Source organism: Hemitrygon akajei, chromosome 12 (assembly GCF_048418815.1).
Source record: "Hemitrygon akajei chromosome 12, sHemAka1.3, whole genome shotgun sequence".
NCBI classification, from domain to species: Eukaryota; Metazoa; Chordata; class Chondrichthyes; order Myliobatiformes; family Dasyatidae; genus Hemitrygon; species Hemitrygon akajei.
The window spans coordinates 5,503,692-5,530,839 of NC_133135.1; the positions used below are offsets into that span (position 1 = coordinate 5,503,692).

Sequence of the window (27,148 nt, forward strand, 5' to 3'; positions counted from 1 at the left end):
CCTTAACCACTCTATCAGATCAGATTGTGCAGCAACTTTATGGAGTCTATGGATATAAATCCTAAATCTTTGTTCCTCTGGACTGCTAAGAATCCTGCTATTAACTTTGTACTCTTCCTTCAAGATCAATTTTCACTTTACACCTCAGATTGAACTCCATCTGCCACTTCTCTGCCCACTCTGCACCATGTCATTATGCTATTGTAACCTATGCCAACTTTCTACACTATCCACACTATCCTTAATCTGCCTCTGCTTCTCCAAATGCTTGTCATGCCTTGCCTAAGAATCCTGTCCATTGTTTGTCCATCATTGTTGTAAGACTCACTAACTAGTCTGTAATTCCTATGATTATTCCTATTACCTATCTTAGAGTAATATTTGCCATCCTCTTATCCTCTGGGACTACTACGGCCAGTGAAGACACAAAAGAACGTCAAGGCTCCAGCAATGTCTTCTCTTGTTTCCTGTAGTAACCTGCGGTATATCCTGACTGGCCTGAGGGACATATCTATTGTGCTTTTCAGACACTCCAACACTGCATCTTTCTTAATCTCTATGTCTCCAGCACATTAGCCTATTACACACTGATGTTACACTTGTCAAAAGTCCCTCTCACTGGTGAGCACTGAAGCAAAGTATTCATTTATGACCTCCCTTAACCTGGTCTCCCTCAGGCACACTTCCCCTTTATCTCTTGAGTGCCCCTACACTCACTACAGCCATGTCTCTTCTCATTTCTCCCAAGTCATTTCTTAAGCTGCTTCCTGACTACCTTTTAACTTTAAAGAACCCTGTCTCATTTTTGCTTTCAAACCTTAACTATCCTTTAGTAAACATTTTATTAAATGTTCCACTTTTCTTGAGAATACCATCTTGTTCACCCTACCATCCTTTTCCTATCTAAGTGGGACAAACCAATCAAGAACTTCATCCAAATGGCCCCTAAACATCTACAATTTCTGTTGGGTACTTCTGTTCCCAGTTTACTCTTCCAAGTTTCTGCCTAGTTCCATCATAATTATTCCTCCACCAATTAAATAATTTTGCATATCATCTGCTCCTATCCTTGTCCATGGCTATGTAAATGTCAGGGAATTGTGGTCACTATTTTGGAAACACACACAAAAGAATGGAAAAACTCAGTAATTCAGGCAAGGTCTATGAAGGGGAATAAACTCAGTGTTCATAAACAGGTGATTCTGCAGATGCTGGAAATCCAGGGCAACACATTAAATGCTGGAGGAACTCAGCAGGTCAGGCAGCTTCTATCTCTGAAATGCTTGCCTACTGAGGTCTGTCGTCTGATTAAATCCTGTATAGCCTTTCCTAGTTGGCTTGTTCACAAGCTGTATTCAGAATCCATCCTAGACATGCTACATACTTTTTACTCCATTTAAACTTTTGTACTAAAAAGTTACTAATCAATATTAGGGAAGTTGAAGTCATACCTGACAACAGCCATGTTTTTGCATCTTGCCAAAATCTTCCTTCCACTCTGTTCCTCAGTGTCCCAGTTGATAATGGAAGTGCTTAATACTTCCCATAGTGATTGCTCCCTTTCTGACTTCTCTCCTGGATGTTTTGTTTTCTTCTTTCTGCAGTTTTTAATATCTTCCCTGATCACAAATGACACTCCTCCCCCTCTTTTATCTCGTCTAAGTGCTGGGACATCAAACACTCAGTCCTGCCCTTGCACAGCCAAGTTTCAGTAATGGCCATAATGTCATGAGTCCATCACTCTTGTTCTTAATGCTTGCGTTAAAGTAAGCACATTTCATATCACCCACTGTCTGTCCTTAGACTCTGCATCTACCTTTGCACCCACTCCTCCATCCTCTGACCTAACACTATGGTTCCCATCATCCTGCCAACCTAGTTTAAAGGGAGGTTACAGGCTCCAGCATTGAAACAAAAGTAAACATAGAAACATAGAAAATACAGGACCTTCAGCGCACAAAGCTGTGCCGAACATGTCCTTACCTTAGAGATTATCTAGGGTTACTCATAGCCCTCTATTTTTCTGAGCTGCATGTAGCTGTCCAAGAGTCTCTTAAAAGGCCTTCTCGTATCTGCCTCCACCACCGTTGCCGGCAGCCCATTCTACACTTTCACCAATCTTTGTGTTTAAAAAAAAAATTACCCCTGACATCTCTGTTCCTACTTCCTAGCACTTTAAACTGTGCCCTCTTGTGCTAGCCATTTCAGCCCTGCGAAAAAGCCTCTATCTACACGATCAATGTCTCTCATCATCTTATACACCTCTATCAGGTCACCTCTCATCCTCCGTCACTCCAAGGAGAAAAGCCCAAGTTCATTCAACATATTCTCATGAGGCATGCTCCCCAATCCAGGCAACATTATAGCTGCAGCATTACCTCTCGGCTCCTAAACTCAATCCCACGATTGATCAATGTACTGTATGCTTCCTTAACCACCGAGTCGATTTGCGCAGCAGCTTTGAGCATCCTTTGGACTCGGACCCCAAGATCCCTCTGATCCTCCACACTGCCAAGAGTCTTACAGCATAATTAGACCATTTGGCCCATTGAATTTGCTCTGCCATTTCATCATCATTGATTTATTATCCCTCTTAACCCCATTCCCTGTAATTTTTGACAGTAACTAATCAAGAACTTATCAAACTACCCTCTAAATATACCCAATGACTGTCTTCCACAGCCATTGGTGGCAATAAATTCTACAGATTTACCACCCTCTGGCTAAAGAAATTGCTCCTCACCTCCGTTCTAAAAGAATGTCCTTGTATTCTGAGGCTGTGCCCTCTGGTCTCAGACTCCCCATTATCGTAAATATCCTCTCTATGTCCGCTCTATCTAGGCCTTTCAATATGTGATAGGTTTCAATGTGATCCCCCTCATTCTTCTAAATTAGAGCAAGTACAGCCCCATATCAATTTTATCCTGCCCCTGAACTTTCTGTCTATCTGCAATGCACTTTCTCTAACTGTAATCCTACATTGTTTTCTTTTCACTGCTTTGTACTTGTGGCATGATGTGTTTGGATGGCATGCAAGCTAAAACTTTTCATTATAGAATAGTACAGCACATTAGAGGCCCTTCGGCCCACAATGTTGTGCCGACCCTTAAACCCTGCCTCCCATATAACCCCCCCACCTTAAATTCCTCCATATACCTGTCTAGTAGTCTCAAACTTCACTAGTGTATCTGCCTCCATCACTGACCCAGGCAGTGCATTCCACACACCAACCACTCTCTGAGTAAAAAACCTTCCTCTAATATCCCCCTTGAACTTCCCTCCCCTTATCTTAAAGCCTCTTGTCCTCTTGTACTGAGCAGAGGTGCCCTGGGGAAGAGGCGCTGGCTATCCACTCTATCTATTCCTCTTAATATCTTTTACACCTCTATCATGTCTCCTCTCATCATCCTCCTCTCCAAAGAGTAAAGCCCTCGCTCCCTTAATCTCTGATCATAATCCATACTCTCTAAACCAGGCAGCATCCTGGTAAATCTCCTCTGTACCCTTTCCAATGCTTCCACATCTTTCCTATAGTGAGGCGACCAAAACTGGACACAGTACTCCAAGTGTGGCCTAACTAGAGGTTTATAGAGCTGCATCATTACATCGCGTCTCTTAAACTCTATCCCTTGACTTATGAAAGCTAACACCCCATATGCTTTCTAAATGACCCTATCTACCTGTGAGGCAACTTTCAGGGATCTGTGGACATGTACCCCCAGATCCTTCTGCTCCTCCACACTACCAAGTATCCTGCCATTTACTTTGTATTCTGCCTTGGAGTTTGTCCATCCAAAGTGTACCACCTCACACTTCTCCGGGTTGAACTCCATCTGCCACTTCTCAGCCCACTTCTGCATCCTATCAATGTCTCTCTGCAATCTTTGACAATCCTCTACACTATCCACAACACCACCAACCTTTGTGTCGTCTGCAAAATTGCCAACCCAACCTTCTACCCCCACATCCAGGTTGTTAATAAAAATCATGAAAAGTAGAGGTCCCAGAACAGATCCTTGTGGGACACCACTAGTCACAGCCCTCTAATCTGAATGTACTCCCTTCACCACAACCCTCTGCCTTCTGCAGGCAAGCCAATTCTGAATCCACCTGGCCAAACTTCCCTGGATCCCATGCCTTCTGACTTTCTGAATAAGCCTACCATGTGGAACCTTGTCAGATGCCTTACTAAAATCCATGTAGATCACATCCACTGCACTACCCTCATCTATATGCCTGGTCACCTCCTCAAAGAACTATCAGGCTTGTTAGACACGATCTGCCCTTCACAAAGCCATGCTGACTGTCCCTGATCAGACCATGATTCTGTAAATGCCCATAGATCCTCTCTCTAAGAATCTTTTCCAATAGGTTTCCCACCACAGACGTAAGGTTCACTGGTCTATAATTACCCGGACAATCCCTACTACCTTTTTTGAACAAGGGGACAACATTCACCTCCCTCCAATCCTCCGGTACCATTCCGGTGGACAACGAGGACATAAAGATCCTAGCCAGAGGCTCAGCAATCTCTTCCCTCACCTCGTGGAGCAGCCTGGGGAGTATTCCGTCAGGCCCCAGGGACTTATCCGTTCTAATGTATTTTAACAACTCCCAACACCTCCTCTCCCTTAATTACGACATGCTCCAGAACGTCAACCTCACTCATATTGTCCTCATCATCATCTAGTTCCCTCTCATTGGTGAATACCGAAGAGAAGTATTCATTGAGGACCTCACTCACTTCCACAGCCTCCAGGCACGTCTTCCCACCTTGATCTCTAATCGGTCCTACCTTCACTCCTGTCATCCTTTTGTTCTTCACATAATTGAAGAATGCCTTGGGGTTTTCCTTTATCCTACTCTCCAAGGCCTTCTCATGCCCCCTACTTGCTCTTCTCAGCCCCTTCTTAAGCTCCTTTCTTGCTACCCTATATTCCTCAACAGACCCATCTGATCCTTGCTTCCTAAACCTCATGTATGCTGCCTTCTTCCACCTGACTAGATTTTCCACCTCACTTGTTACCCATGGTTCCTTCACCCTACCATTCTTTATCTTCCTCACCGGGACAAATTTATCCCTAACATCCTGCAAGAGATCCTTAAACATCAACCACATGTCCATAGTACATTTCCCTGCAAAAACATCATCCCAATTCACACCCGCATGTTCTAGCCTTATAGCCTCATAATTTTCCCTTCCCCAATTAAAAATTTTCCTGTTCTCTCTGATTCTATCCTTTTCCATGATAATGCTAAAGGCCAGGGAGCGGTGGTCACTGTCCCCCAGATGCTCACCCACTGACAGATCTATGACCTGACCCGGTTCGTTACCTAATACTAGATCTAGTATGGCATTCCCCCAGTCGGCCTGTCAACATACTGTGACAGGAATCCATCCTGGACACACTTAACAAACTCTGTCCCATCCAAACCCTTGGAACTAATCAGGTGCCAATCAATATTAGGGAAGTTAAAGTCACCCATGATAACAACCCTGTTACTTTTGCACCTTTCCAAAATCTGCCTCCCAATCAGCTCCTCGGTATCTCTGCTGCTACCAGGGGGGCTATAGAATACCCCCAATAGAGTAACTGCTCCCTTCCTGTTGCTGACTGCTACCCATACTGACTCAAAAGAGGATCCTGCTACATTACCCATCCTTTCTGTAGCTGTAATAGTATCCCTGACCAGTAATGCCACCCCTCCTCCCCTCCCCCCCCCCCCCCCATCCCTTTTAAAGCATTGAAATCCAGGAATATTGAGAATCCATTCCTGCCCTGGTGCCAGCCAAGTCTGTATAATGGCCACTACATCATAATTCCATGTATGTATCCAAGCTCTCAGTTCATCACCTTTGTTCCTGATGCTTCTTGCATTGAAGTACACACACTTTAGCCCTTCTACCTTATTACCTTTACATCCTTTATTCTGCTTCTCTTTCCTCAAAGCCTCTCTATATGTTAGATCTGGCTTTACTCCATGCACTTCTTTCACTTCTCTATCGCTCCGGGTCCCATCCCCCTCGCAAATTAGTTTAAACTCTCCTGAACCATGCTAGCAAACCTGCCTGCAAGGATATTGCAAGGACTGCCAACACAGATGCCTTGTGCAGGAAGGCACAGAGTCGACTGTACTTCCTAAGAAGGTTGGCGTCATTCAATGTCTGTAGTGAGATGCTGAAGATGTTCTATAGGTCAGTTGTGGAGAGCGCCCTCTTCTTTGTGGTGGCGTGTTGGGGAGGAAGCATTAAGAAGAGGGACGCCTCACGTCTTAATAAGCTGGTAAGGAAGGCGGGCTCTGTCGTGGGCAAAGTACTGGAGAGTTTAACATTGGTAGCTGAGCGAAGGGCGCTGAGTAGGCTACGGTCAATTATGGATAACTCTGAACATCCTCTACATAGCACCATCCAGAGACAGAGAAGCAGTTTCAGCGACAGGTTACTATCGATACAATGCTCCTCAGACAGGATGAAGAGGTCAATACTCCCCAATGCCATTAGGCTTTACAATTCTACCGCCAGGACTTAAGAACTTTTTAAAAGCTATTATTAATGCTTTTTGAGATAGTGATTTAGATGCATATCATATTTTTTACTGAGTTAAGTATTGTATGTAATTAGTTTTGCTACAACAAGTGTATGGGACATTGGAAAAAAGTTGAATTTCCCCATGGGGATGAATAAAGTATCTATCTATCTATCTATCTATCTATCTATCTAGTTCAGGTGCAACCCATCCAATCTGTACAGGTCCCACCTTCCCCAGAAGAGATCCCAATGATCCAAAAATCTAAAACCCTGCCCCCTGCACCAACTCCTCAGCCACACATTCAACAGCCATCTCCTCCAATTCTTACAATCACTATCACGTAGCACTGGCAGCAATCCTGAGAACGCCACCCTTGAGGTCCTGTTCTTCAGCCTTCTCCCTAGTTCCCGAAGCTCACACTTCAGGACCTCATCCCTCTTCCTGCCTATTTCGTTGGTGCCAACATGTATCACGACTTCTGGTTGCTTTCCCTCTCGTACCAGGATGTCATGCACCTGGTCAGAGATATCCCGGACCCTGACACCTGGGAGATAATGTATCATTATCTTGGTATATGTAATAATAAACTAATATTGATGCATTTAAGTTTATTCATAACTACTCTAAAAGGTGAATTGAATGTTCCAGTTCTCAATAAACAAAAGGATATTAATTCATTTTCATTTTTTGCTCTTGCACTAATTTAATTAATTTATATATTGTAAATTAAAGCCAGTTGCCGAAAAATGACAAATTTCGGTGATATCAGAATCAGGTTTAATATCAGTGGCATACAGTGTTCTGAAATATGATGCTTTACAGCAGTACAGAGCAATTCATAAAAAAAAGTTACAATAAGAAATATGATAAAATATATCAATTAAATTCATAGTACAAAATGCTCAAAACGAGGTAGTGTTCATGGTCCTATGAAAAATCTGATGTTGGAGGGGAAGAAGTTGTTCCTGAAACGTTGTCTTCAGACTCCTGTACCACCACCTTGATAATAGTTTTAAATCTATTTTTGATTTTTTGCATTTTGATGTATAAGGGTTTGTGGGCCTCATTAATATATAGGATTTCTTGGTTTTCCACCTGTCCTGAGATTCTATTCCCAATTGCTGGCCTATAGGAAGTGAGTATTAATGGAAATGTCTATAATTGTTAGAAATTTGTTAGACGTTTTGTATTTTGCTACTTCAAAGCAGAGTGTTCATTGGTAAATAGATGCTAAATGGTTAATTAAACGCAGGGGAAATGTAGTGGGATGAGAATTTTTGTTTTATTATTAGATATACAACTTGGAACAGGCCCTTCCAGCCCATGAAGCCGTGTCACCCAGCACCCCACTGATCTAACTCTAGCTTAATCACAGGACAATTTACAGTGACCAATGGATCTACTGATTGATAAGTCTTTGGACTGTGGGAGGAAACTCAGTTGGTCACAGTGAGGGCATACAAACTTTCTTACAGCAGCTGTCGAATTGAACTCCAATGCCCTGAGCTGTCATGCTAACTGCTATGCTGTGACTGTTGTATAGGAATCTGTTATGTATTCTGCGTCGTTCTGCATGTGGACTAGGCTGATTGGAACCAATGAGAGCATTGATCATTGATGGTGTAATCAACTTGCTTGTGCGGACATGTATACAAATGAAAAGTATGCCATCTGCTAATGAGCTAGTATGCATGTTAAGTAATTTCCAGTCAGAATGGTTCAATTGTGGGTTAAGTTCTGAACTAAGTGTATGTTTGGTTAAAATTTACCTGATAATATCAGCATTAGTAAAGAATCAGTTATCTGGATTCAGCTGGAATGTCGTGCAAGCAGCAACATGCTTATAAGATTTGTACTGCCTGAAGAGTAGTAATATACCAGAGTGTTGCACCACTTGTGTTCTGCGGCCATTGCATTCCTCTGAAAGTATTTGCCTAGAAGGGAATATTATGTGATATTGTCAGCCACGCAGACAAGGATGGAAGTAAACAGATTTTTTGACAAGATTTGATTCTGTTTATACACAGGACATGGTGACCCAGAATTCCTTTGAGTCATGGAGCAATACAGCACAGAAGTAGGCCTTTTGGCCCATCTAGTATGTGCTGAACTCATAGAAGCTTATTGAATATTGAAATGCCTAGATAGATTGGACATGGGGCAGATGTTTCCTGTAGTGTGGAGCTTTGGGACAGGCCACAGCCACAGAATAGGACATTTAGAACAAAGATGAGTAATTTCTTTAGCCAGAGACTGGTGTATCTGTGGAATTCATCACCACAGGTGGCTGTGGAGGCCAGTCATTGGGTATATTTATGGTGAAAGTTACTAGGTTCTTGATTTAGGGGCATCAAAAGTTACAGGGAGAAGGCAGGAGAATGGGGTTGAGAGGGATAATAAATCAGCCTGATAGAGCAGACCCAATCGGTCAAATGGCCTATTTGAAGGCTTTTGCCATCATTTGAAAGTTTTGTAGTTGTTGAAAATAAGTTTGAGTTGTTTAAATGTAGGCCACTATTGGTGTAGACCAAAATTTTTCAAGAAATGTTTTCTCTTAGATTCTCTCCCCCCTGCCCCCCAATTTGGTTGTAACTTAAATGGGTTGTGGTAGCAACTCCCAAAATTGTAAAAATAATGCCATGTAGGTAGTAGATCAATTTGTGGAAGTTGAGCTTCCGTAAGTATGCAAAAATTGAATTAATAAATGCTTTGATAATTTGACGTGCTTCTTCTGTTCATGGTTGTAACCTGTGGCTTTTGACAATCTAAATCCATACAGTACGCAGTTAAGTTTATGAATTGCAAGCATTGGGAGTTGTGTGACAGTGCTTTGTTTGAATCTGCCATTTTTGCTTTGACTCTTAGCGTAGTAGTGAAAACTTTAGTTTACTGAGCCCAATTTTCACTTTTGGTTACAGATTTCATTGAAAATGTACACACCTCTTCAAAGATAAGGAGAGAATTGAAAACCTCTGAAGCTAACAAGATCAACGAATACAAGCCACACATGAACAACATCACAGTGTCCAAAAAAAGAAACTGGCTACAGCAGAGTTCTCTGAACCCTTATTTGAACGAGGAGACCAATTCCCCTGTATCATTAGAATTAACAAACCACATCACTGGTCCAAGCCCTTCGTCGGAAAACAAACAACAGCCTGCAATTTTACCTCAAGAGACTGACCAACAAAATAACCACATAATTGCTACAGAGATTATTTTGGATCATGGTGAAGAAAATGATGCGGATGATGAGGGGGAGATATGGTATAATCCCATTCCAGAGGATGAAGATGTTGATATACCACAAACACAGTCCCTTCCTGGGAGCTGTCTGGCTAAAACTGAAAATTCAGATGGCGTGCAGATCAAATCACCCAAATTGCCTGTCAGTGATTTGGTTAAAGGACAAGTAACCTTGGGAATTCCTGTAAATTGCTCTGAAAGTGTGAAGGAAATCCAGGTAGCTTCAACGACTGATGTGAATCGGGCAAACTGTGTGAATTCTACGATTTCTACAAATTCCACCGAATGTGGGCAGCTGCATAGGCAGATGTGCGTGTGCAAGTCTAACAGTGGGACAAATATGGATGAGAGCTGTGTGCACAAACTGCCATCTGCAGGTAAGCTATTTTCATAGTATATTGGACACCTTGGTTCAAAAAAGATTGAAACTTTGGTGTCCAAAAAGTGGAGTACAGAACTTAAGGTGTGTGGTGTGTTGGCCTTCATTAGTTGAGGGATTGAGTTCAAAAGCTGTGAGGTATAAAACCCTGGTTAGACTGCACTTGGAATGATGTATTCAGTTCTGGTTAGATGGAAGGATGTGCAAGCTTGAGAAGGGGTGCAGAGGAGATTAACCAGGTTGCTGCCTGGGCTAGAGAGCATGTCTTATGTGGATTGGTTGAGTGAGCTAGGGCTTTTCTCTTTAGAGTGAATGAGGGTGAGGAGAGGTGACTTGACAGAGGTGTACAAGAGCCATAGAGCGGATAGCTAGAAACCTTTTAACCAGGGCAGAAATGACTAATATGAGGTGGCATAATTTTAGGGTAATTAGAAGAAAGCTTTTGGGGGATGTCAGAAGTAGGTTTTATTCAGTGATGGGTATGTGGAATGTGTTGCCAGGGGTGGTGGTAGAGGCAGATACAATAGGTTGTGTTCTGTGTTCTACATTGTGTTGCTCCTTAGAATTGGCCAGTGGTGTTTTACAGCACTGTTATCATAGACTAGAAACGGGCTTTTGCAGTAACTTCACCCATGTGGGCTGTGATGCTCATCCCATTTGCCTGGAGTAAGTCTACATTCTTGTTCTTAGTTTTCCTTGCTAAGTACCTGTCCAAATGCATTGAACATTCAAAATTATGTATTTCTTGTATTAATATCATCTGTCAGTACATTAGGGACATTTAAGAAACTTGGAACATGGATGATGTAAAAATGCAGAGCTCCAAGAGGGAAGGGTTAGAATGATCTTAGAGTAGGTTCAAAGGTCAGCACATGGGATGAAGGGCCTGTTCTATGTAATATCAGGTAATAAACTTTGCTCAAAATTATCCTCATCCATGTGGGAATGAATGCTCCAGTATGCATCAGTGAGGGATCTTAAAGTAGGGTTAAAGATCCGCACCATGTTTTCTCACTACTACCATCAGGTTGGAGGTACAAGAGCCGCAGGACCTACACCACCAAATTCACGAACAGTTATTACCCCTCAACCATCAGATTCTTGAACCAGAGGGGATAACTTGACTTGCTCCATCATTAAAGTGTTCCCAGAACCTATGGACTCACTTGCAAGGCCTCATCTCATGTTCTTGATATTTATTGCTTGTCTGTTTATTTTTGTAGTTGCACAATTTGTTTTTTGCACATTGGTTGTTTGTCAGTCCTGTTGGGTGTGGTCTTTCATTGATTTTATTCTGATTCTTGTATTTACTGTATATCTTCAAGAAAATGAATTTCAGGGTTGTACATTGTGAGATGTATGTACTTTGATAATAAATTAACTTTGTACTTTGTAAACAGTTGGCACAACATCATGGGCCGAAGGGCCTTTACAGAGCTGAAATGTTTTATGTGCTAATTCCATGAAAATTAATTGCAGACATTGCCGAAGAACTGCAGCATGATCTCAGTTGTGTGGAGATAGAGAATGTTCATTACTTGAAACTGACCGCAGTTTTGATATGTTAGCAAATTCTCTACATGCTATTGCATATCTTGCCATGTAAACCACTTTCCCCCTTACCTGGTCTCACCTATCACCTGCCAGCTTATACCCTTCCCCTCTCCCCACTACCTTATTCTGGCTTCTGCCACTTTTCTTTCCAGACCTGATGAAGGGTCGCAGCCCGAAACATTGATATTTATTCACCTCCATAGATGCCACCTGACCTGCTGAGTTCCTTCAAAATTTTGTTTGTGTTGCTCTTTAGTATCAGAATCAGGTTTCATATCACTGGCATATGTCATGAAGTTTGTTTGTGGAATACATAATAAAAAACCATAAATTACAATAAGAATTAAATGTATATGATTAAGTAGTGCAAAAAGGCACAAAAAAAGAAAAAAGAAACTGGCAGTGTACCTGGGTTCAATGTCCATTCAGAAATCTGATGGCAGTGGAGAAGAAGCTGTTCCTGAAACATTGAATGTGTGTCTTCAGTCTTACGTACCACCTCCTCAATGGTGGCAATGACAAGATGCTGGCTGAATTTACAACTTGCAGCTTATTTCGATCCTGTGCAGTGGCCCTTCCTTGTGAGATGGCTGACTTCTTTGCTTGCTATCATTGGTTGGACAGATGAACTGGGGCATTTGCTGGGTGACAGACATTGAAACGGGATAGCAAGCTGTAGCTCCTAAAGTCAAAGTCAAGCAGTCATGCTGAGAACTTGACTTTCATATGGAAATGATTTTTGAGCTGAAGTCAAAAAGGAAGCTAGGCATTTTTAAAATTCCATCTGGCGTGCACTCTAGAAACCGGGAATGTGAAATATCAGCCATTTGGGAGTTGAGGCTTTTAATTTCTCTGCTGGAGAGGAGCACTGATCACATTACACACACTCCAGTGGGCATTGAAGTATCCATACAAACATGGGAAATGTATGTGGGGTTGGGGAAAATAGAAGATTGTTTCTGTCTAAAGTAATTTTCAGTTAAGTGTCTCAAATTAATAATGCTGTTGTTTATCCAAGTGTTCTTGTAGAATTGTTACCACATGACTGAATGTGAGCTTATTGAAACAAGTTTGAGGGACCTTGACAGCAGATGTGGTGGAGGTGGTACTTGTCAGCAGTCTAGAATGGGAGGTGGGACATTGTTGCAAAGATTCATCATATAAGTTCTCAGTAAATTTATTATAAAATACATATGTAATCATGTACAAACCCTAAGATTCATCATCTTGTGGGCAATCACAGTACATAGAAAAAACACGATAGAATCAATGAAAGACTGCACTCAACAGAGTGGACAGACGACCAATGTGCAAAATACAACAATATAAGCAAAACAAAAATAATAATAAATAAATAAGCAATAAATATTGAGAACGTGAGATGAAAAATCCTTGGTGAGTCCATAGGTTGTGGGAACAGTTCAGTGATGGACTGAGTGAAATTATCTCCACTGGTTCAAGGTTAGGTTTGAGATGAAGGCAAATTTGATCTTTGTTGTGATCCTTTAGCTCTGTCCCATTGACTTGTGAATGATGAATCAGGAAATCTAAGGTTAAGAAACCTCTGGGCTGGAAGAGAGTCCAGAGTTGTAGAGCAACTAGAATTAAGGCCAGAAGGATAGTTGGGCATGATTTTATTAATTATGGGAGCAAGCTTGATGCATTTGAGTCTCTTTCTTCTGAAGTTTTCTAGTTGTGAAGTGATCTATAAATTTAACAATGAATATAACTTTCATAATATCTCATTAGATCTGGGAATCCTTTGTCATTTTGTGCAATAATTTATTGAAACTAAGCTGTGGTGTTGATAATGGGAATAATAGTTTATGACCATAATAGTTTTGAAATTCTGGATTGGCTTGTCAGAGGTTCACTCTGGCTTCACTAGTTAGTACTTTTCTAGCTGAATAACCATGACTGATTCCTACTGTGACTAGTTAGTTCTATCTCTTAATTGATCAAGGCATGTAAATGCAATACACACACAAAAAGCTGGAAAAACTCAGCAGGCCAGGCAGCATCTATGGAAAAATGTACTTTTTTCCATGGATGCTGCCTGGCCTGCTGAGTTCCTCCAGTATTTTGTGAGTATTGTTCGGATTTCCAGCATCTACAGATTTTCTCTTGTTAAGGCTTGTAAATGTTTTACTTGATTGGGGTAATTTACTTCAGTATGTAAATAGTGCAGAAATAATATAGAATTTGTTAATTTAGACTTTGTGTGGATCTTTCAAAACTTGGTAAGTTGGTTTATCACTAAGTGTGGCAGCATGATAGCATAGTGGTTATCACAACACTTTATAGTACAGTCAGAGTTGATTTCCCACTGCTGTTTGTAAGGAGTTTGTATGTTCTGCCCGTGATCAAGTGGGTTTCCTCCAGGTATTCTGGGTTCCTCCCACAGTCTAGAGACATACTGGATGCTAGGTTGATTGGTCATTGTAAATTGTCCTGTGATTAAGCTAGGATTATCTTGGCGGATTGTTGGTTGGCGTGGTTCGAAGGGCCTATTCCATGCTGTATCTTAACAAATAAATTGTCACATGTATCAAGGTACAATGAAAGCTTGTTTTATATGCCATTCATACAGATGATTTCATTACCCACTGCTGTGAGGTAGTACAACAGAATACTGAATAAAATGTTCCAGCTAAAGAATGTTTAGGCAGACAATAAGGTGTAAGGCTATTACAATGTAGATTGTGTGGTCCAAGGTTCATGTCATAGAAGAAGTCTGTTCAATTGGAACAGACATAGAGGCTGTCCTTGAGTCTTATGGTACTTGCTTTCTGAGTTTTTTTATTTCCTGCCCAATGGGAGAAAGAATATCTGGGGTGGGTGGCATTTAATAATGCTGGCTGCTGTATCAAGACAGTGTAGAATCCATGGAGGGAGGTTGGTTTCCGTATGTGCTGAGCTGTGTCCGCAATGTTCTAGTTTCTTGAAGTCCCAGGCAGAGCCATGATGCATTAAGACTTAATCGAGTTTACCAAAGGCACTTCAAGGCCCATTTTTAGCTTTCCTAATTCCTTGTTTAAGTGCTTTCATATATTTGTATTCCTCAAGGCTCTTGCCTAATTTCAGCTTCCTAAACTTTTTATATGCTTCCATTTCCTTTTTGACTAAACTTGCAACTATCCCTTATCATGTAAGGTTCTTGAACGTTGTCATCCTTTCAGCTCTGGAGGAGCACATTGGTCCTGAAGTCTAACGGATTGATTTTTTGAGGGACTGGTGCATATCAGATGTGGATATGTTCAAATAGTTGCTCCCAATCCACTTTTCTCAATTCCTGCAAATCCTGTGGGGCACCACATAGTGTAGCAGTTAGTGCATCGTTATTATAGTTTGGAGCGTCAGAGTCTCAGATCTGGTGTCCTCTGTAAGCAAGTCTATACGTTCCTTTCCCTGTGCTAGTGGGTATCCTCCAGGTGCTCAGATTTCCCCCCATAGCCTAAAGACCTACTGGTTGGTAGATTAATTGGTCATTGTAAATAGCCATGTGATTAGGCAAGGGTTAAATCAGTGGAGTGCTGGACGGTGTGTCTCAAAGAGCTGGAGGGGCCTGTTCCACACTGTATTTCAAAATAAATAAATTATGTTGTAATTAGTCTTATAATTACTGCTGCAAAACAAAATTTCACATGTAAATCAGTGATAATAAATCTGATTCTGATTTCCCCCAATTTAGTAATTTCATCTCGGGATTAGTCTTATCCAAACCACCTAAAAACATAGAATTACGACCCCTGCTTCAGACTATTTCCTACTGAAACTCAGGTTTAAGTCAAATTAAAATCACTGTACAAGTGTATTAGCAAGGCAAATAGGTTTGAATAGCATATGTTTTATCAAATAAATGATAGCATAACTTCATAAATTGGCCGTCATTTTTTCAAATGTGACGACAGTATTTAAGCTAAAATTGTGTCAATGAACTGCATTAATGTAATTGTTACAACCCTTTTGAAATTGATTTTAGAATTAGTTTTGTGATTTGGGGTGACCTTAAAGGTCACTAGATTTTTGCTGCAATTTATGTAATTTTATATTTAAATAGTCAATGCAATTTAAATAGTGGATATGGGGAGGATGTTTCCAATAGTGGGGAAGTCTAGGACCAGAGGACTCAGAATAGAGGGACATTCCTTTAGAACAGAGGAGGGAATTCGTTAACCAGAGGATAGTAAATCTGTGGAGTTGATTGCCACAGATGGGTGTGCAAGGGAAGTCATTGGGTATATGTAAAGTGGAGACTGATGGGTTCTCGATTAGTCTGAATGTTACAGTTCATGAGATAGAGGCAGGAGAATGGGGTTGAGAGGGAAAATAAATCAGCCATGATGGAATGACATAGAAACATAGAAAGCCTATAGCACAATACAGGTCATTCGGCCCACAAGGTTGTGCTGAACATGTCCCTACCCTAGAAATTACTAGGCTTACCTATAGCCCTCGATTTTTCTAAGCTCCGTGTGCCTATTCAAAAGTCTCTTAAAAGACCCTATTGTTTCCACCTCCACCATCTTTGCTGGCAGCCCATTCCACACATTCACCACTCTCTGAGTAAAAAAACTTACCCCTGACATCTCCTCTGTACCTACTCCCCAGCACCTTAAACCTGTGTCCTCTTGTGGCAACCATTTCAGCCCTGGAAAAAAGCCTCTGACTATCCACATGATCGATGCCTCTCAACATCTTATACACCTCTATCAGGTCACCTCTTATCCTCCGTCACTCCAAGGTGAAAAGGCCGAGTTCACTCAACCTTACTCCCCAATCCAGGCAACGTCTTTGTAAATTTCCTCTGCACCCTTTCAATGGCTTCCACATCCTTCCTGTAGTGAAGCAACCAAAACTGAGCACAGTTCTGCAAGTGGGGTCTGACCAGGGTCCCATATAGCTGCAACATTACCTCTTGGCTCCTAAATTCATTTCCAGGATTGATGAAGGCCAATACACCGTACACCTTCTTAACCACAGAGTCAACCTGCGCAGCTGCTTTGAGTGTCCTATGGACTCGGACCCCAAGATCCCTCTGATCCTCCGCACTGATAAGAGTCTTGCCATTAATATTATATTCTGCCATTATATTTGACCTACCAAAATGAACCACTTCACACTTATCTGGGTTGAACTCCATCTGCCACTTCACAGCTCAGTTTTGCATCCTATCAATGTCCCACTGTAACCTCTGACAGTCGTCCACACTATCCACAACACCTCCAACCTTTGTGTCATCAGCAAACTTGCTAACCCATCCCTCCACTTTCTCATCCAGGTCATTTATAAAAATCACGAAGAGTAGAGGGCCCCAGAACAGATCCCTGAGGCACTCCACTGGTGACCGACCTCCATGCAGAATATGACCCGTCTACAACCACTCTTTGCCTTCTGTGGGCAAGCCAGTTCTGGATCTACAAAGCAATGTCCCCTTGGATCCCATGCCTCCTTACTTTCTCAATAAGCCTTGCATGGCGTACCTTATCAAATGCCTTGCTGAAATCCATATACACTACATCTACTGCTCTTCCTTCATCAATATGTTTAGTCACATCCTCAGGAAATTCAATCATGCTCGTAAGGCACAACCTTCCCCTGATAAAGCCGTGCTGACTATTCCTAATCGTATTATACCTCTCCAAATGTTCATAAATCCTGCCTCTCAGGATCTTCTCCATCAACTTACCAACCACTGAGGTAAGACTCACTGGTCTATAATTTCCTGGTCTATCTCTACTCCCTTTCTTGAATAAAGGAACAACATTCGCAACCCTCCAATCCTCTGGAACCTCTCCCATCCCTATTGATGATGCAAAGGTCATCGCCAGAGGCTCAGCAATCTCCTCCCTTGCTTCCCACAGTAGCCTGGGGTACATTTTGTCCGGTCTCAGCAACTTATCCAACTTGATGCTTTCCAAAAGCTCCAGCACATCCTCTTTCTTAATATCTACATGCTCAAGCTTTTCAGTCTGCTGCAAATCATCACTATTATCACTAAGAGCCTTTTCCATAGTGAATACTGAAGTAAAGTATTCATTAAGTACCTCTGCTATTTCATCTGGTTCCATACACACTTTCCCACTGTCACATTTGATAGGTCCTATTCTTTCACGTCTTATCCTCCTGCTCTTCACGTACTTGTAGAATGCCTTGGGGGTTTTCCTTAATCCTGCCCGCCAAGGCCTTCTCATGGCCCCTTCTGGTTCTCCCTAATTTCCTTCTTAAGCTCCTTCCCGTTAGCCTTATAATCTTATAGATCTCTAACATTACTGAGCTCTCTGAACTTTTTGTAAGCTTTTCTTCATGACCAGATTTATTACAGCCTTTGTACACCACGTTTCCTGCACCTTACCATAACTTCCGTCTCATTGGAACGTACCTATGCAGAACTTTACACAAATATTCCCATAACATTTGCCACATTTCTTTCATACTTTTTCTTGAGAACATCTGTTTCTGATTTCCTGCCTGATGGCCTCATAATTCCCCTTACTCCAATTAAATGCTTTTCTAACTTGTCTGTTCCTATCTCTCTCCAATGCTTTTGTAAAGGAGATAGAATTATGATCACTATCTCCAAAATGCTCTCCCACTGAGAGATATGACACCTGTCCAGGTTCATTTCCCAATACCAAATCAAGTACAGCCTCTCCTTTTGTAGGCTTATCTACATATTGTATGAAGAAACCTTCCTGAACACACCTAACAAACACCACCCCATCTAAACCCCTTGATGTAGGGAGATGCCAGTCTATATTTGGGAAATTAAAATCTCCCATCACGACAACTCTGTTATTATTACACCTTTCCAGGATCTGTTTCTCTATCTGCTCCTTGATATCCCTGTTACTATTGGATGGCCTATAATAAACACTCAGTAAAGTTATTGACCCCTTCCTGTTCCTAACCTCCACCCACAGAGACTCCGTAGACAATCCCTCCATGGCGTCCACCTTTTCTGCAGCCATGATACTATCTCTGATCAACAGTGCCAAGCCCCCACCTCTTTTGCCTCCCTCCCTGTTCTTTCTGAAACATCTAAAACCCGGCACTTGAAGTAACCATTCCTGTCCCTGAGCCATCCAAGTCTCTGTAATGGCCACCACATCATATTTCCAAGTACTGATCCAAGCTCTAAGCCCATCCGCTTTGTTCACAACACTCCTTGTGTTAAAATAGATACATCTCAAATCTTTAGTCTGAGCATGTCCCTTCTCTGTCACCTGCCTGTCCTCCCTCACATGCTGTCTCCTATCTTTCTCTATTTGAGAGCCATATGCCTCTTCCCCAGTCTCTTCAGTTTGGCACCTGAGAACGTTTCTATCACATACAAACCTTTGATTTCTGTCCACACAAGCAGTCCTCGCATGACCTTTATCCTCCTCCACCTCACCATCTGCTCTAACACTCTGGTTCCCCTCCCCCTGCAAATCTAGTTTGAACCCCCCAGAGCAGCACTAGTTAACCTACCCACAAGGATGTTAGTCCCCTTCCAGTTCAGGTGCAAACTATCCCGTCGGAACAGGTCCCACCTTCCCTGGAGCAAAGCTCAACTGTCCAGAAACATGATGCCATCCCTCCTCCACCATCTCCTTAGCCATGTATTTAGCTGCACTATCTTCCTATTTCTAGCCACACTAACATGTGGCACGGGGAGCAATCCTGAGATTGCAACCCTGGAGGTCCTGTCCTTCAACTTTGCACCTAACTCCCTAAACTCTCTGCAGGACCACCTCCTCCTTCCTATCTATGTCATTGGTCCCTACATGGACCACGACATCTGACTGCTCACCCTCCGTCCTAAGAATACCGAGGACGCGATCCAAGATATCGGGGACCCTGGCACCAGGGAGGCAACAGACCATCCAGAATTCTCGATCTCTCCCACAGAACCTCTTATCTGTCCCCTTAACTATTGAACTCCTATCACTACTGCTCTCCTCTTTTCCCTCCTTCCTTTCTGAACTGAGAGTCCAGTCTTGGTGCCAGAGATGCGACCACTACAACTTGTCCCTGGAAGGTCATCCCCACCAACAGTATCCAAAACGGCATACTTATTGTTGATGGGAACGGCCACAGGGGTGCTCTGCTCTTCCTGTCTATTCCCCTTCCCTCCCCTGACAGTCACGCAGCTACCTGCCTCCTGACTTTTAGGGGTGACTATCTCCCTGAAACTGCTGTCTATTTCTACCTCTGCCTCGTGAATGATCCGAAGTTCATCCAGCTCCAGCTGCAGTTCCCTAACTCGGTTTGACCTAATTCTTTCCATGACTTATGGTCAATTGTTTTCCACAGAAATATTCATGTATATTTCATCCATGATGCTTTTATGTGTAAAATCTACAGAAGCATAATTTTTTGATATACAATTCATTTTGCATTAATCTTTGAAAGGTTACCAATTATTTATCCCATTTCAGTTGTACATATCTGCAAATTTTTCATTAACTTGTATTTTCCTTCTCCTTTTCTTCCTTCTCTCCAACCCCCCTGAAAACGGAATCCTTTCAAATCTTCTGCATTAACGCAGGGACATGCTTGGGATGGCTTTGAAATTAAGTTACTCTGTGTGGTAATGATTTAATAATTTTATTAGTATTTGGTTGCTGGAATTGATGGACGTCCTGGCTCCAAGTGTGAGAGACTGTATGCAATTGATATTGTTTGGCTTTTGCAAGGTTTTGGCCAATGTTCAAAACAGCTGAAGTGTGGGAAATGTTTCACTGACTGGCTCCATATGAAGATTTAAACAGTAAAATCTGAACTTATTATATCTGGTTCCAGTGGAAATAACTGTAATTGCCAAACAGCTTGTGTCACCTGGCAGGTATGGACATTAGTCATAATCAGCTTTAATATCACTGGCATATGTTGTGGAATTTGTTTTGTGGCAGCAGGACATTGCAATACATAATAAAACTATAAATTATAATAATTATATATTTTTAAATAAGTTGTGCAAAGAGGTAGTCTTAATGGGTTCATTATTCATTCAGAAATCTGGCAGAGGGAAAGAAGCTGTTCCTGAAACGTTACATGTCTTCAGGCTCCTATACTACCTCCTGGATGGTAGCAATGAGAAGAGGGCATGTCTGGGTGATGGATGCCTCCAATAATTCTCAGAAAATTGCTGAAATTAGGTGCAGTAAGATTTGGAAGGAGAGAGAATAAGGGGCGATATCAGAGGTATTTTTAGTGATGGGTGTGTGGAATGCCCTGCCAAGAATGGTGGAAGCAGATACATTAGGCACATTTAGGAAACTCTTAGCCACATGGACGACAGAAAAATGGAGGATGTGGGAGGGAAAGGTTAGATTGGTCTTCATATAGTAAAGATCGACACAACGCTGTGGACCAAGAGGCATTGTTATTAACAATGCATTGTTAGGCATTGTTCTATAATAAGATTGTGGTGGGGAGGGGAGGAGGAGATGATCAGTAGGTGTAGGAGTTACTGAGCTGCGCCATGAGCTACTGGTTTGTCTTCAAGCTTTCTGCAGGTAGAGGAGTTACACAGTTTCAGATCTCTGGAACAAATTTGTTCAATTTGTTCATCAGATTGGGTTATCTTTAAAGTGGAATCCACGTTGGAGACATGAATCCTATCAAAACAGATTCTACTTTCTCCAGGTATCTGTATTAAATTGGGCATTCTGCAGTGTCCGTGACAAATCAGTAAACAGCTGCCTTACCAAAGCTCAAAGTAAAATTGAAGCTGGAATGCTAACTACAATGTCCATGGTCATTTGCTCTGTAACTCCGGTGAGTGAAGTTATGTATGTTGGTTCAGGAATCTGCTGTTATCTTCCTTACATGTAGGTATAAAAACTCCAGGAGGAATTGCACTGAAAAACAGCTGCTATCATACAGAAATGATATTATATTGGAAACTTTGCCTTGTTTCATTCTTTACTCTCCTTCACTTTCAAGTGTCATTAACACAGGGGTTCCCAACCTGGTATCCACACACCCCTCAGTTAATGGTAGGGGTCCATGGCATTAAAAAAAGGGTTAAAAGAAGGATTATTCTGTTTGATATAAAAGTGGCTTATGTTCAGAACATAGAATGTAGAACAGTACAGCACAGGAACGGGCCCTTTGTCCCTTTGTGTGAAACCAGTTAAATTTGTAATCAACTGGACAACTAAACTGATCTGCCTGCACAATGTCTATGTCCTTCCATTTTCCTCACATTCATATGCCTATCTAGATGCCTCTTACAAGTCCCTAGTGCCTGTCGCTGCCATCTGTTGCTGAATACTATGAAAGCAGCCTTCCTTTTGTTACTGGATTTGCAGTACAACGAGTAGTATTGTCTGAAGTCCCCTTTTTTTGATGTAGTTTAATACCAGAATCTACACAGCACGCAAGCAGCTGGAGCCTAGACCTTGCACTGTTCAGTTAATTGATCAGCTATACTGTGGGGAATCAGGTATAGAGAAAAGCTTTTAGAATATGCTAGAGTCCAGTGTGCAGTTCTGGTGACCACACTATATGAAGGATGTGATTGAGAGGGTGCAGAGGAGATGCACTATGGTGTTGCTGAGGCTGGTGGACTTTAGTTATGGGGAGAGATTGGCCAGGGTGGGTTTCTTTTCCCTGGAGTGAAGGAGGCTAAGGAGTGACCTTGACAGAGGAGGATAAAATTACAAGTGGCATAGATAGGAAGACTGGAACATCTACTCCAGGGGTTCCCAACCTGGGATCTGCAGACCCCTTGCTTGATGTTATTGGTCCATGGTATAAAAACAGCTGGGAAGCCCTGATCTATCCTATGATAAGGGTATTACAAACAAGGTTTGAAGTGAGGAGTTTTAACAAGATGTGAGTGGAATGGTTTGTTTATATCTGCAACTCTGTCAGAGAGGTGGAATTGGATATATCACTCAATTTTGATGTCTGCTTGAATCTCTAAATACAAGATGTGGAAGGGAAATGCAGGTTGCACAGCACAGCAAGTGCTAGTTAGTACGTTGTTTCACAGCACTAGCAATTACTGATCAGGTTGATTTCTGCCTCTCTACAAGGAGTTTGTAATACTCTCTGTGACCCTGTGTGTTCCCTCCCACATTGCAAAAAATATAGGTTAGGGTTAGTAAGTTGTGAGCATGTTACGATGGCATCGGAAGAGTGGCAACACTTGCCCAACACAATCCTTGCAAATATGATTTAATATTGATATAACATGTTGCAGTGTTTTGATGTAAATATGACAGATAATAACTAACAAAATAATCTCTTTAAATGGGATTAGTACAGATGGGCAGGCATATGATGGGCCAAATGGCCAGTTTCTGTATTATACAGTTACAACCGAGTCTTTCACTGTTTTTATTTCAGTCAAACTAGAGCAAGCATTTGTTGCACATATCCTGGCACACTTTCAGCTTAAAATGTAAAAGCACAATTAGCAATATGAAAAGTTCCTAAGACCATAAGATGTAGGAACAGGTTTGGGCCATTCAGCCCATTAAGTCTGTTCTGCCATTCCATCATGGCTGGTTTATTATCTCTCCCAACCACCACCTCCTGCCTTCTCCCCATAACCTTTAACACCCTACTAATCAAGAACCTCTGCTTTAAATATACTGAATAAGTTGGCCATCACAGCCATTTGTGACAATGAATTCCACAGATTCACCACCATCTGGCTAATGAAATTCCTCGTCTTTTTTCCCCAAATGGATGTCCTTCTATTCTGAGGTGGTGCCCTCTGATCATAGACTCCCCAGCTAAAGGATACTTCCTCTCCTTGTCCACTCTATTTAGCCCTTTCAATATTCAATATGTTTCCATGAGATTCCCCCTCATTCTTCTAAACTCCAGCAAATCCAAGCCTAGAGCCATCAAACAAGCCTCATACATTAATCCTTCTGTTCCTGGAATCATTCTCCTGTACCTCCTGGACTCTCTCCAATGCCAACACATTCTTAGATAAGGGGCATAAAACTTCTCATAATACTTTGACCAATGCCTTGTCTTGCCTCAGTACCCGGTTCCTGTTTTGACATTCCAGTTTCACTAATCAGTGATGGAAATTATGTAAGGCATTTTTCAAATGGCTAATGGCTATTTTATTCTGTTGATGTACTTTATTTATAGGAGCTGTCTGCAGATTGATTTGATTAATAGTCATTATTTTCAAATTCTGATGTTAGTGCACATTGACAGTTAAATTATCCTGTCTAAGCTTCATGCCATACTCAAAGAGGAAAACCAGGTCAGCTTTACATAAATATTTACTGTTAGTTATGTATATGTGGTGCAAGAACTACAACGGAATAGCAGGATTAAATATTTTACTGAGTCATGTTAGTAATGCTGCACACTACAACTTGGTGGGCATGCCGGGACGGAAAAAACATGCGCACTTGAAAGCCCATGCCAAAAGAGTCCTCTGCACGTAAGAGACCAATCGATTCACAGAATGATCAATTGGCTGTAAGCACACATTCTTATAATCAATCCAATTCAAGGATTTTACAACTCTTATTCTCAGTATTACTTATTTTGCATAATTTGGCTTTTGCATATTTGGTCAGTCTTTGTGCAATTGCTTCAGAGCTTCTGCCTTTTATGGGAAGAGAACAGTAGTGAAATTATGAATAGATCCTCTCCTAATTTACTATTCTACTGAAGGCTAGCACAAGCAGGAGATAGAGATGTCAATAATATGTTTATGCAACTTCCTCCAAACTGCCTATTCAGAAACCAATTTCTGCACTGCTAAGATAATTAATTAACTCAGCATTGCTTAAGGGTTTTAGTAGGAATACACAGCTCAGCAGTTGTCGGCAACTGATGTTTCATTTTAATAAAGTAAGTTGCTGCTGCTTCTTAAGCACATCACCGTTAGTGGGGCATAGGCCACTGGCAGCAGCTCACCAAAGTCCTCTGTCCTGGGCCGAAGGTTGATCAGCCCTGTGGCTTTCACGACACACTTTATACATCTTCTAGGTGAAGATCCTTCCTCTCCCAGGGATGAGGTCCTTGGAGATTCTGTTGGTGTTTCTGTAGCTCTGGGTTTTTATAGTATGGGGTTCCTAGCCCATGCACAGCTCTTCTTTTGCAGCCAGGCTTGGGACCATCCATGATGAAGTTAATAAACTAAACAGTGTCCTCTAATTTGTCAATTGCTAATTTTATGTATATACTGAAACTTTAGTTAAATTTTTTCATATCTCAAAGTTTTTTAAATGGATCTTAACATGATGTTAATTTTGATTTTAGTACATACCATGGATCTTTTCAATGGTTCCGTTTGTGCAGTGGAAGTATTAGCAGCAACAACAACGAATGAGTTTTCACCACCTTCCAGCCCTTCGCCTTTCAAAAAGGGGACTGCAATTAATTGGTCATTCCCAGAAAAGATAAAATCTCCTCGGACTGTGAGGAAGCTTTCAATGAAAATGAGAAAGCTTCCAGAAATTAGCAGAAAATTGAGCATTAAAGGGACTTCCAGCCATAACTACAATGATTCAGTTTCTAAAGGCACCTATGGATCTTTATCTCCTGGGATTTTGACGAATGCTGCCAGTAGAAATGTTATCAGTCGTTATCACCTGGACACGAGTGTCGTATCACAGAACTGCAAAAAGAAAAATTCAGGGAGCTCCAAGTCTGCTAGCAAAGGTGGCTACCTTAGTGACGGGGATTCACCAGAACTTGTTGCCAAATCGGGTAAGCACTCCTGTGAAAGTAAACCAGCAAAGGGGAATGTTGCTTCAACCCCCCATAAAACACACAGTGCAGAAATTGACGTTGATGCTTTTAGGCACTACAGTTTTGTGGATCAACCCAAATGTTCTCAATATATTTCTGGACTAATGAGTGTTCATTTTTATGGTGCTGAGGATTTAAAGCCACCAAGGATTGATTCCAGAGAAGTATTCTGTGCTATACAAGTGGATTCTGTCAACAAAGCCAGGACAGCCTTGCTCACCTGCAGAACCACATTTTTGGACATGGATCACACATTCAATATTGAGTTGGAGAATGCACAACATCTCAAGTTGGTTGTCTTCAGCTGGGAGCCAACGCCTCGGCGGAACAGAGTCTGTTGCCATGGCACTGTTGTACTCCCCACACTCTTCAGGGTATCCAAGATGCACCAGCTGGCAGTAAAGCTCGAGCCCAGAGGGCTCATTTACGTGAAGCTCACCCTGATGGAGCAGTGGGAAAATTCACTGGACAGCCTAGACGCAGAGCGAGAGCCAATGGTATTTGGTGTTGAGGCACGAAAAATAGTTGAGAAAGAAAACACGGGCTTGAGGGTGCCATTGTTGATGCAGAAATGTATAGTGGAGATTGAGAAAAGAGGTTGTCAGGTAAGCTCTAAGTCATTTTGTTTTAATTGGAAAAAGTTCTCGTTTGTTATACAGTGGATTCTGATTAATTGGAACACATCATCAGGATCAGTACATTTTGGTCCAATTAATTGGCTGACCCAATTAGCCGAAGCTTCATGGAAATAGTTAAAAACGTATAAAAAGATGAAATGCTGTTTAACTGAGTAACAAGTTTCTATTTAAACAAAATAGAAAACAAACTGGAACATGAACAATACTACAGTACTGTAAAACTTAGTTTTATAGCTAAGACAGTTATTGATGGAGGAATTTGTCCAGTATACACTGCCATGTTCTTTTGATTAGCTGTAAATGAACAAAATCAGCACAGACACCTAGAGCATATATTGGACTACCTTCATGCTTTCAATGATAGCATCTTCCAAATTTTCAATTTCATTGTAACATTCAAGATTGTCAATACCCTAAAATTCTTCATAGTTGCAAACTTTTTGAAGTAGTGAAATCATTTCAGTTTTACTCTTGGCTGTTTCTAGCATCTCCAAGCCTGAATGCTTGAAATTGCAGTGAGCAAACGTTTTAAATTGTTGCCAGCAATTGTTTTAAATTGACACCACTGACACCTGAAGACTGAAGTTCTAATATTGTGAGTATTCTGTACTATTGGTCTTTTGAATCAATATTTTAGCTGAATTGGGTGATTTATACCTGTTTAAATGGGTCTTTTAAATGCCTCTATCACTTCCTTTGACAGCTCCTTCCATTTACCCACTACTGTCTGTGGAAAAACATGGTCTTCAAATTTTCTTTGTTACTCCCTTCATCTTAAGCCTATGCCCTCTAGTTTTAGATTCCTTGCATCCTGCAGACTTTTAAATTTAATTATCATTTACACATGAATACAGCCAAATAAAACAGCTTTCTTCTGGGTCCTAGGTGCAGTACACAATACCAACAGTCACACAGCACATAGTTCATATGCCATATAGTTACATTAGTAGAAAAACAGTGACCAAAACACCTAAAATCCCTGGGCGTCATGGCCTGTAGATTGATAAATGGGATGTTGTTGGCAAGAAAAAGCCCACATCGATTCTTCATCATGCATAAGTGCAGGCGCAGACGAA

At 41.5% G+C, this 27,148-nt stretch overlaps 1 protein-coding gene across 1 annotated transcript in view; it reads left to right on the forward strand.

Moving 5' to 3' along the window:
- syde2 (synapse defective 1, Rho GTPase, homolog 2 (C. elegans)) overlaps positions 1-27,148 on the forward strand; it is a 143,254-nt gene that overhangs the window by 21,305 nt on the left and 94,801 nt on the right. Inside the window, exons 2-3 of the mRNA XM_073062510.1 lie at positions 9,449-10,153; positions 24,943-26,039. Coding sequence (XP_072918611.1) covers positions 9,449-10,153; positions 24,943-26,039 — 1,802 coding nt within the window. The remainder of the gene's footprint in view (positions 1-9,448; positions 10,154-24,942; positions 26,040-27,148) is intronic.